The sequence below is a fragment of the Macaca thibetana genome, chromosome 2 (assembly GCF_024542745.1).
Source record: "Macaca thibetana thibetana isolate TM-01 chromosome 2, ASM2454274v1, whole genome shotgun sequence".
Taxonomy (NCBI): Eukaryota; Metazoa; Chordata; class Mammalia; order Primates; family Cercopithecidae; genus Macaca; species Macaca thibetana.
In genome coordinates this window covers 55,082,505-55,094,748 of record NC_065579.1, presented here as the reverse complement: position 1 = coordinate 55,094,748, position 12,244 = coordinate 55,082,505, and the positions used below count along the sequence as shown (strand labels likewise).

General features: G+C 34.3%; 1 protein-coding gene across 22 annotated transcripts in view; it reads right to left on the bottom strand.

Annotated features, from left to right (window-relative positions):
• Positions 1–12,244, bottom strand: part of MBNL1 (muscleblind like splicing regulator 1) — a 222,877-nt gene that overhangs the window by 18,211 nt on the left and 192,422 nt on the right. For 18 of the 22 annotated variants that reach the window (XM_050779831.1, XM_050779829.1, XM_050779836.1 and 15 more), the window contains 3 exons: positions 2,267–2,524; positions 1,045–1,098; positions 29–182 (listed from right to left, as the gene is read on the bottom strand). In XM_050779831.1, the coding sequence (XP_050635788.1) occupies positions 29–182; positions 1,045–1,098; positions 2,267–2,524 (466 nt within the window). The remainder of the gene's footprint in view (positions 1–28; positions 183–1,044; positions 1,099–2,266; positions 2,525–12,244) is intronic. The other 4 variants (XM_050779824.1, XM_050779832.1, XM_050779825.1 and 1 more) reach the window with 1 other exon arrangement.

Below are 12,244 nucleotides of genomic sequence, written 5' to 3'. Positions count from 1 at the left end.
TCATTTATTAAGAAACCCCACCCCTTACCTGGTGGGAGAAACGCTGTATGCTGTTGTAACTGCATGTTGGCTAGAGCCTGTTGGTATTGGAAAATACCAGTGTTAAAGACTGCGGTGGCACCGTTGGTTTTTTCAAGAGCAGGCCTCTTTGGTAATGGGGGAAGTACAGCTTGAGGAATTCCCTGTTTAGTGAATGAGTATAAAAAACAAATACCAGTAAAAAGAGAAAAAGAAAAAAGAAAAATCAGTCGAAGGCTAAAATTGTTAGGAAGCATGAGCAAGCAAGCAGCGGAGCACTTAACTACCCGAGGGAAAAAATCCAATGAATAAAAAATTAAAGAAAAAAAAAAAAAAAGCAAGATAAAAGCTTTAAAGGAAGCATTATTTTTGTCCAAAAGAAAATCTCACTAGTACAAGAGCACATGTTATAATGTGTTAAAGTGCTTTAGGTCCCATAATGCTTCAGGCTTTCTATGAGAAGCCATTGATTTGGGAAAAGAGGAAAAGCCACACTGCGAGCTCCATGAGGATTGACAAGTATAAGCAATGTTAATAGTTAATTGTACAGAGTGACTGAAACAGATAAAATAAAAACTAACCCACTGCTCCTCCCCCCAGATCTACCTAGACATGCAAATGTCCCAGAGCATGCAAGTTTTTTTCCTTAAATACTGAACTATAAATATTAAAATGTAAATAATTCTACCACTAAAGCCATGCTAACCAAACAGGTACATAAATATACAGTCAAAAATACACTCTTTATATCCTCCAACTATTTCTTTAGAACATTCTACAATGTAGTTAAACTGAATGTGGGCTGCTGGGCTTTCAGAATCTTTTATTGTATGACATCCATCTATGTACTTAGATTATAGTCTTTCTACTAATTTTGTCAGGAAACCACACTCAGTTTTTTCATTGTACTTTATAACTCTATAACAGAAAAAAGGATATATATTTTAAAGTTGATTTAAAAAAAAAAAAAAACTTGTATCTACAATAAAGCTACATGCCAAGCTAAAAGGTGAAAGGTCATAGTACCAGGTCAAAGGTTGCCTCGAGGGGTCGCTTCAGTGATTTGACAGCCGACTGAGTCTTAATTAGCAGGCAGCGAGCACATGATGGCAATGGGCCAGTGGGGTTCAAGCGCATTAACATAAACAGCAAGCAGAGGTGCATCATGGGGGCAGCAGTGCATTTTTGGGTAGGTGAGAAAAAACAAATAAAAAAACAAATCATCGGAATGCCATATACAACGAATAACAAGACTAAGCATGCACAATAAAGGCACTACTGAGTTGTTATTGGGAGGATAACTCCTCTTTGTAGTTAATTACAAACAAGATACTCTAACAGAAAAAAAAAGAGTGAAAGGAAGAGAGGAGGAGAGAGTCTGCCTTCTGTATTTTTGCTCAAGTATCCATAAACAAACACAGAAAAGATCTCTCTCATGATTAATATCACTGTTATGAAATACTACACAGTAACTTTTAAAATGAGTATTTCATTGATTTAAGTCACATATTTATGTAAAAAATGACAACATTAAAACAGCTAAGCAAAGAACAAAGAATGGGCTCATTAAAATCAGCTACTAGATCACATTAAAATTTACCTTGAGAATATAGTTTAGTAGCTATTCTTAATGATCCAGTTTCTAACTCTTTGAGTACTGGTGTCTCTCTCCTTTCTATATAATGGCATAGTCAAGCTTCTCTAGTGTTACTATTTTCTTTATGCCACAATATTATTTCAGACAATCTAGAGAGTATACTACTCAAAATCCTGTAGCTAATTCTAAGAACAATTTTGTTGAACAATTCTCCTAAATAGTTCCAGATCATGTTATTGTTAAAAGCAAGATATATGTGAAGAAGAGCCTTGATGTGCAAAAGAACACACCAAAGGAAAACAATGGCTGATTAGATGGCACACAGAAATAAGAAGACCGAAAATGGCAATATCGTTAAATTGAAAAGGAGACAGGTGGTTCTTTACAAAGCAGAGATTTCAGAAACCCTACATCCAGAATAAGACAGATTAAGAGTTAGGCCAAGGGTAGGAGCAATCTGAACCATTTGAGGAGTTACCCTCACTTCTGTGAAAGTAACTTCTTTAAATATTGTCTGGGATACCTGAACAAACATATCTTCAGCAATTTTATTTTAAAAAAGGTTAATAAATGAATAGCTTGTAGTCAGATAGAGTTGCTCACTTTGCTTTTCTGACTGCTAACAAGGAGAGAGCTGATATCTCTACTCACCATGGCAGCTGCAGTGGCTGCAGCCTGTGCAGCTGCAGCCTGGTTGACCTGGTATTGGGCAGCCTTGATCTTGGCTTGCAAATGTGCAGGGGGATGAAAGTATTTGCACTTTTCCCGAGAGCATCTCCCTTTGATGTAATCCATACACACAGTGACTGTGTTGTCATTGGTGTCAATCATTGTGCTGTCAGCAGGATGAGCAAACCGACAATCATTTTCTCCTCTGTTGCAATTGCCACGTTGGTACTCTCGACATACCTATTGAGGTCATTAAGTACATGAGGTTTAGTCAACATGAACAAGAAGAAGCTTTCTGAAGATTTTAACTTAAAGTGCAAGACTGGTGATAGAAGGCTACAGATGAAAGGGGAAAAATGATTTTCAAACAAGGCAACAAAGTAACTTCAGCATTTCCTAGTTTAGTTACAAATTATAACTCCATTTCAGTATAAATGCCCATAAGAAAATACAGGTATAATATTAATTATGGTAAAAATACAATCTGAAATGGTGTTGATATACTTACGAATTGCAAAGGGAAAATAATAACCTCACAGTAAAGAAACATGGCAAACATCGCTTTAACCAAGTGATCAAAATTAATACCACCAATAATGAGACATAGTGACACTGTGTACCTATTGATACGATACAATGAGAAGGGCACACAATCACAGCAGATGTATTACTGCCTGAATTTAATCAAGATGAAACATCAGACGAAGTGAATGGAAAGATATTTTACTTGATAACCGACTACTACTCTTCCAAAGTGTCAAGGTCATGCAAGACAGACTGAGATACTATCACAAGCTGGAGGATCCTGGAGTCACAGAAAGAATATTGGGAGGACAACTGGTAAAATTTGATTGAAGTCTGTAGATTGGTTGAACAGCAGTATATCAATGTTAATTTTTCTGGTCTTAGGAGAGATTTCACAGTTACGCAAGATATTAATATTTAGGTCAGTGAAGGGTAGACAGAAACTCTTGGGTCCATTTTTGCAACTTTTGTGTAAATATAAAATTATTTCCAAGTGAAAAATATACAAAATCAAATCTGATAGCTTTTTATGAAAATGTTTCCGGGAGTTATTTTTTGATCTTCAGAGATTCACTTGGTAGCTATATAAAGCAGTAAAAAAAGATTGGTTTTGTTATGTCTGTTTGTTTTATATTTGACAATTCTGTTAATTTTGCCACCGAGATCTTAGGGAAAAGGCGAAAACATTATTTCTCATTCATCTGCGCAATTTTGACTCTTACTATTTAAAAGCAGTCTTCATTCGGGATATTTTGACCCTTTTACCACAAGAGGGCCATCTAAAACACAGAATGTCCTTTTAATATTTTCCTGCTCTTCCTTCAAGCTTCAAGAAAACAGTTTTTAACTGTTCAAAAGTATCTTTTCACAAATAGCAAACGCAGATATTAAGCACTTTATCTTGAAGTTAAGCAAGAAAGAGAAACTGTAACCCTGCAATAACTTAGGAAGCAAAGGTTTTCTTGGATTTACATAAATAAAATGATTGTATTTAAATTTGGGTGTTTTCCCCATATTATATTCATATCCTATTACTGAGGAAAGTGCTTCTTAAAGAAAGAGATACTATAATCTGTACCACGCTACATCTTAAAAAAGAGCATTATAAATGATATCTTGCACTACTTGGAAACCTCAAGCTAGCTAAAGTTTCGTGTTCCAAATACATACAATGAGCCAGTGTCATTCATCACCACACTCAAGAGTTATAAAGAACACAAAAATGACTTTAAAAGTTATTCAAGATTCTGGGGTTTTTTTTTAGTGTATTTATCTTATTGAACACACCAAAAAATTTATTACCAAGATTTATAACTTAGAAAGCAAAAATGATCAAGCTGTTACCCAGAATAATTATCCTCCTCTCTGGCTGAACATTAGCATCAGCTATGGAGCTTGCTAAAACAGTACCCAGTACCTAATCAAAATTTACTATATGTGAGGCTCATCACTACACTCAGGAAGAGTATAGTGCCTACCTTAAATAATGATAAAAAGCTTTATGTGTGTGCGTGTGTGCATGTGTGTGTGTGCGTGTGTGTGTGTGTGTGTGCGTGTGTGTGTATGTGTGTGTGTGTATGCTAAATATACACTACTGCATAAACAACAGGGCTACTTTTCTGTTTAAGCAAATCTATGTCAATGCAGGCATCACCAAACAGGAAACTCGCAGAAGGTCTATAAGTGATCTCTCTCAGCTGCTGTTTGCTCCTCAGTAATTCCTGCTTTCTTGAATATGCTCAAAATGAACTGGCAGCAGGGAACTAACACTCTATTTTTCCTATGTAGTTTATTCTTTCCCACATTAACAATAAAGAAGACCTGAAGTTATTTAGGTTCTGTGTGTATATATTTGCATGTGTGTGCAGGGGGTGGGGTTCTACAGGTTAAGGATTGGTTTATTATAATCTCACATTCTTTACTCTCTTGTGAGACATTTAGAAAGAATTCTACAAATATTTAAGCAGAGTTAATAACTAAGAATTAGCTCAGAATGTGTCATAAAACCAACCTTTTTTGAGGTTAAAAAAACTTAGTCAACTGCTTTTGCATAATATGCATGTTTGACTCTTTCATATTTTTATTTTTTTGCAGTTTATGGTTTTTCCTGATGTAAGAAATGGGACAAAAGAAACATACTGTAATAGCTACTCTCACATTATTCTTGCCTTTGAAAAAATAAAGAAGAGAAAATCTCTTGTGAAAACTTGTACTGGTGAGAGGTACAGGCCAGAGGGACTGGAAATTTACCAACCATTAGATGTGCATCTGAACTGTGGGGTAACTGTGGGAACATGAACTTCCCAAAGCTTCTAAAACACATTTTTCCTAATAGACATCATCAATAAAATGGGATCTATCCCTTGGTTGCTCAGTATGGGTTTGATCTGGTTTCTCTGATAAACTCAAGGACACTTTATGCTGATCCCCAAAATAAATGTCTTAGACATACTACTACATTAGCAAATTATAATTGACAAATTATATAAATTCAACAAATTTAATCTCATAATTAAAAACAGGATAAGAAATTATGACATTTATCATAGAGAATTTGAAACACAGAATGTAAAATTAAATCTGAAAATTCTAACAACATTGTGGCTCATTTTTCTCTTCTCATCCAGTCTTCTGTATGTATACACACATTTTAAAAAACTGTATAGTATAGCTATTATTTGGTGACCTTTTATGCTCAACGATGCAGCATAAGCATTTTCTCATTTTGCTAAATAATTTCCAGAGTGATCACTTTGGATGGCTGCATCAAACAGTGTACAAAATACAGGTAATTCTTTCAGAGGATATCTAGATAATTTCCAGTATTTCCATATTACAAATAATATTCAAATAATTTATCCATGACTATAGGCATTTTTCATTTTTGGCAGATAAATATACAGATTTATCTGTACATGTATATGTACTGGGTCAACATATAAAAATATTTTGTGACTGGGCGGTGGCTCAAGCTGGTAATCTCAGTACTTTGGGATGCTAAGGTGGGTGGATCACTTGAGGACAGGAGTTTGAAACCAGCCTGGCCAACATGGTGAAACCCCATCTCCACTAAAAATACAAAAATTAGCTGGGCATGGTGGCAGGCGACTGTAATCCTAGCTACTCAGTAGACTGAGGCAGGAGAATCGCTTGAACCTGAGAGGCGGAGGTTGCAGTGAGCTAAGATCGTGCCACTGCACTCCAGCCTGGGTGACAGAACAAGACTCTGTCTCAAAAGAAAAAAAAAAATGTTCGATAAATGGCTTTCAAACCTACATTAAAATAATAAAATCTATTTAGCTACACATGTAATGTGATTCAACATGAACCTTTTACTCTACAAGTACTAAGGCAAGATTTGCCAATGAAGATATTCAATGAAAACATTTAAGTTCTAAATTCTATTTCCAGAAAAATATCTATGGAATAATTATAAACTTTAAATAACCAAAAGAAAACATAGGAAGATTTCCTAAGAAAATGTAAATTAATTCTAAATAAACCTTCTTTTGTTAACTAAATAGCAGTAATATAGTAGACAGACAATAGGGTTTGTAGTCAGAAATTATGAGTTCCAGTTCCTATCACTTTACTAGCTATGGAATCTTCATAATGAAAACACTATTAACATCTATTTAAAAGGTCATGAATACTGAATAAAATAATGCACAGCTTATAACACATCATACAAATCTGGATAATAAGAATCATCCTGTCATTTGATCTCTAATTTTTTAATACATGAAAAACATATTTCAAAATGGTCAAAATAATAAGTTTTATAAGTAGTATTAAATTCAGCAATGCTCTGCAAGTTAAAGCACTGGGATTCTAAGGAGATTAATGTCAATATTCGAATTTATTCAAAACTGGAGAGTCATTTGCATGTTCTTTAAGGAGATATCCCTTTGAAGTAATATGTTTTGTGCTCACCATATTTGTATAATTAACTCAGTCATCTTGGAGAATAACAATCAAAAGCAGGAATAGAAAGCTAATTATAAGAAGAAAAGGGACTTTGTCCATTTTAACATTTTGAGAAGTCAGTTTAATAGTTAATGGCCAATATTAAGAAACATATTCAAAGACATAGAGCCACATGTTCACCAATAAGCAGCATGGATTTCACTTTCTATTAAGCTGGAACTAACAAGCTAAATTTTTCTAAGTATTACTTTAAAAAGTAATCCTGGATAATCACTTTGATCAATCACTTTGATCAAAGGGTTCACAACATTATTGATCATGAGTTTATAATTTAATGCAAAGAAATTATCTCTATCTTCATTTTAAAAGGATTAAAATATCCACTTTGTAATCCTCATAATTCTGGTAATTAGGTAAATATAACTGTAGTCAATTTATTGTACAATTAAAATCCCTAGATAAATATCAGATGATGTGATTTCTAGTTTCAGTTGGTGATATGGTTTGCCTGTGCCTAGCCATGTGAAACTGTAAGTCCAATAAACCTCTTTCTTTTTGTAAATTGCCCAGTCTTGGGTATGTCTTTACCAGCAGCACGAAAATGGACTAATACAGTTGGTTATTCAATAACTGTATATATTTGATCAATTTTTCTCCTTCCAAAAAAAATCAAGAAAAAGACATCTACTTTAACTATCTCATAGTATTTCTGTTAGGATCAAATGGGAGCATTCTTTGAAGTCTAAAAGGCAGACTCCATCATTACTATTAGGGCCAGAAAACACAAGCATACTTCTATAGGTAATGGAACTAAGAATCTACCACTTGATCTCACATAAAAACATAAAATCTGAACAGGAATGACCAACGACAGAACCATTAAGTCCACTTCCACGTTGTCATTTATTAATTCCCATGAATGACTATGCAAACCCAACAGGACAGGAAAATGGACACAACTTTGAAACAAGCTTGTCAATACACCAAGTTAGCCAGTACCTTATTTAATTTACATTATTGTTATTTGAGATAGGGTCTCCCTCTGTCACTCAGGATAGACTGCAGTGGCGCAATCTCAGTTCACTGCAGCCTCAACCTCCCTGCTCAAGTGATCCCCCCACCTAAGTCTTTCAAGTAGCTGGGACTGCAGGTGTGAACCACTGTTCTTAATCCAGCAATTACTACAGTTTAAGCAACTTATAACTCTACACCACATCAAAACTCTAATCACAGAGATTAATAACTGACAGAGCCATAGTGTATTAAATTGTTTAAATGAAGACGTTACTACATTTTTAAGAGTCATTCTAAAGTTTATTACAGATTTAAAAAAACAACCTACATAAACCTCTATGTGCAAAACTCTTAAGGTTTCTTGGGAACTTTCCGGAGATATTAAAAAAAAAAATCACAAAAGCAGTAGCCAAACATCCTCTAAAAAATGCAAAATTAAAATAATCCTACCAATAAGACTTTCCTACATTATTAAAAGCATCTTCTTTCCTAATCTTTTCTGAATAGAAAGTCTTTTATTCCATCATGTTAAATCCACTAAACACCTAAATAATCCCAACCTAGGCATGCTTTTTACTGTCATTCTAATCCTCATTTAGCTTTAAATGTTCTATTTTTTGTAGTCAATGGGTATTATATGTTTTTCTGCCTATATGAAAAGGGTTATTAGATTCTTCTGTGGAAGTAATAGAAACATACAACCATTAGTGGCCTGAATTAGAAACTCGTGTAATGATTACCTGACAGAATAAAACTTTCAGCCAAGAATAATTTATTTTAAGACAAGCAAACACAAACTGAAACTATCAGAAACCGTTGTTTGTCCACCTTTCCTGGAATACTTATATTTTTCTCATATAGACTGCTGATGTAAAAATGGTGCAGTTAACCAAATGTCAATCTAATGTTTTCATAAGTATCTGAAATACGTGTCCCCTGGTTTTTATTTGATTACTCCTATGTAATATAAATTACCTTAATAATCATCATTGTTTACCTAAAGTATTTCACTATGCTGTGCACAGTGTTCTCATCAACTTATTGGAGGAGATGGATTTTTAATTAAGGTTCACAAAAAGCTACATCATTTACAAATACATTAAATAAATGATGAAAAGTTGAAGCCTAAATAAGAGATGCTAGTATCTTTTAGTGCATGTGTTTATAGCTATTTGCATTTAGAGTCACCTGGCAGATCTGTGAAAAATATTACCAAACCCCATCGCAGATCTACTGAATCAGTCTTTGGGGATGAGGCCCTACATTTTTAACAATCACCCCAAGTGATTCTAATCTCATTAAAGTATGAAAACCACTGCTTTAGATCTAGGCGCATAATCAAGATGCCATATTTTATAGCTGAATTGCTCAAAATGTAAACATGTTTCCAAGGAGAATGGTAACACATGATAAACATTTTTCATATTTTAGTACCTCTGTGGGGTTACCCTGAGCCCTGAATAAGGGAATGTATCTTTCTGTGTTTAATCACCTGAGTAACTGGTTGACTGACTCATTTATCCATTCATTTAACAAGTTATTGGGCATCAGTTATGAGTTTGGGCACTATTCTCATGTGGATCTTTTCTTGTCATTGATAAGACAGGAATTAAAGGGTTTCAAAGACATTCCTCACATCTTCTACTTAAAATACTTTCAACAGTTTTCTACTGAATATTGTTGAGTAAATGAGAGAATGAATGCATTCATGAATTCTTTTGGCACCATAAAAAATTACTGTGCATCTTGAAAGTAAGTCAAACAATGATTTCTCCAATTACTAACTCTTTGTAGTAAAACAGGGGTATGGCTAAAAAAACTCAGTCTTTTCTAGAATCTATAGATTTGAATAATTTCTTAACATAATCATGGAGAGAAATTGCTGAGACCAGCCTGGCGAACATGGTGAAACCCCGTTTCCACTGAAAATACAAAAACTAGCCGGGCATGGTGGCACACATCTATAATCTCAGCTACTCAGGAGGCTGAGGCAGGAGAATTGCTTGAACCTGGGAAGTGGAGGTTGCAGTGAGCTGAGATCCTGCCACTGCACTCCAGCCTGGGCAACAGAGTGAGACTTTGTGTCAAAAAAAAAAAAAAAAAAAAGAAGTATGAATTTTGGAGTACAGGAAGTACTTGGCAACAAAGTCTTTTAAAAGCCAGTAAAGAAAGGATAATATGAATATTGATATAAATCTCATGTTGTATGTATATGTATATAATTTTTAAAAATAAATGTTTCAATAGCTTGTGGCTGGTGTTAAAAACAAGAAAATGACCTAAATGTCCCTAGAATGTTCTAATTGGAAGTGACCTTAGAGATTATGGGATGCAACCCCCTAACTTTACATGTGAGGAATATGAAACCCAGAGAATAAGAGCATCCTGATCCAAGCTGGCTCACCTAATTAGCAATATCACATGTAGTAATTCTTGAATTCCTGTTTTCCAATTTAACATTTTTTTTTTCTGTAGTATCACACTGGGTGCTGTAAAGATGTCAGTTTTAAGCAATTATATAAGAACCAGAAGGCTAACAATCTATGGTATTTTAAATTTCCTTATTGTCTAACAAGTTGCAGTAAAAAGACAGAAAGAAGTGGCCAGAAGAACTGGTCAATAGTTTAACTGATTCCAAAAATTTTTTTTACCTCAGAAGGAACTCAAAATTCAAATATATGCTTCAGAATTTCATAAGGAAGAAGTAGAGTATGCATTTAAATACCAAATGACCAAACATTTGATCAATTAATAAATAAGTAGGTGCATTTATTGCCATGTCTTTTAGACTTTGATACGTGATGCAATTGGCATGCGAAGAAATAACGTGCAGATAGGATTGTCTAAAATCACAAGCACAGAGCAGCAAGATGCGCCTCAGAGCTTCACACTGCAGTATCCTAACAGGTTGGAACTGTGACACTGGATCTGATCTTGTTAACAAGAATAAGACAGGAAGCTGCACTACAATCAAGCATTTAGAGAAGCAGGATTCAGATAAAAGGCAAATCACAGTTGATGCAGTGGTAGCCATGTGTACTGACTATAGCAAAAGAAAACAGACAAAATACAATAAGTAGCTCCTCACAAAAAGAAAAAACCCAAAGACAAAAGTCTTCATTTCAATTAAGCACTACAAAATATAAACAGTAACAAACTACTTAAAATTGTGAATGTGGGAGGATTGGTTTAGTAGAGTTATAACCATTTTTTTTGAATATCATCTATTAATAATTAATTCATTAAAGTTCATCTCAGATTGCTTATTTGGTTACCACTAATCAATCAACAATTATGCATTAAGAACTCAGGGTTTGCTTTAGAAAGGTTGGGGGAATAAAACTGCTTCACATGCTGAGCATCCAATAATTTCAGATATTTAAAAAAAATTTAAGTTTCCTCTTAATCCATCTGCAAACAGCAATAGTTAATTAATAAGCAATACAGTTGTGTAACGACAAATCACTCAAAAATCCAGGTGTATCAGGTGTATCTCCCTAGCAAGAACAAGTTGCTTCACATCTCTTCCCCTAAAATCATTTCCCTGTAAAACAGAATTAATAATAGTGTCTTCCTGATAAGATTGTTTTGAGCATTAAATCTCTGATGCATGTGTCTGGTATATGATTGTCAATACGCTAAAATTTCAGAGCCTTTGTAATGTATGCAACAAAAGTTAATAAATAATAAATCAGCTTATTAACTAAATTCCTGCTAAACTGACAAATTATTTGAGTCAATTATGTTCATATAACAGCCTCATTTTGCCACTTTCTCAGTAAAATTTATTAGCACTAAGTATTGCCTCATCCTCAGGAGGAGGAAATAAAAGGCATCCAAATAGGAAGAGAGGAAGTCAAATTATCCCTGTTGGCAGACAAGTTGTTTCTTTATCTAGAAAACCCCATAGTCTCTGCCCAAAAGCTCCTTGATCTGATAAACAACTTCAGCAAAGTTGTAGGATACAAAATCAATGTATAAAAATGAGTAGCATTCCCATAAACCAACAACATCCAAGCAGAGAGCCAAATCAGGAGTGCATTCCCATTCACAATTGCCACAAAAAGAATAAAATACTTAGGAATAACAGTTAAGCAGGGAGGTGAAAGCTCTCTAAAATGAGAATGACAAAACATCCCTCAAAGAAATCGTGGATGACACGTAACAAATTGAAAAACTTTCCATGCTCATGGATAGGAAGAATCCATAACATTAAAATGGCCATACTGTTCAATGCAAGTTATACATTCCATGTTATTCCTTGTCAAACTACCAATGACATTCTTCACAGAATTAGAAAAAAAAAAAAACTACTTAAAAATTCATATGAAATAAAAAAAGAGCTTGAACAGCCAATAGCCAATACAATCTTAAGCAAAAATAACAAAGCTGGAGGCATCACATTACCTGACTTCAAACTATAGTACAAGGCTACAGTAAACAAAACAAGGTACTGGTACAAAAAAAGACACACAGACCAATGGAACAGAATAG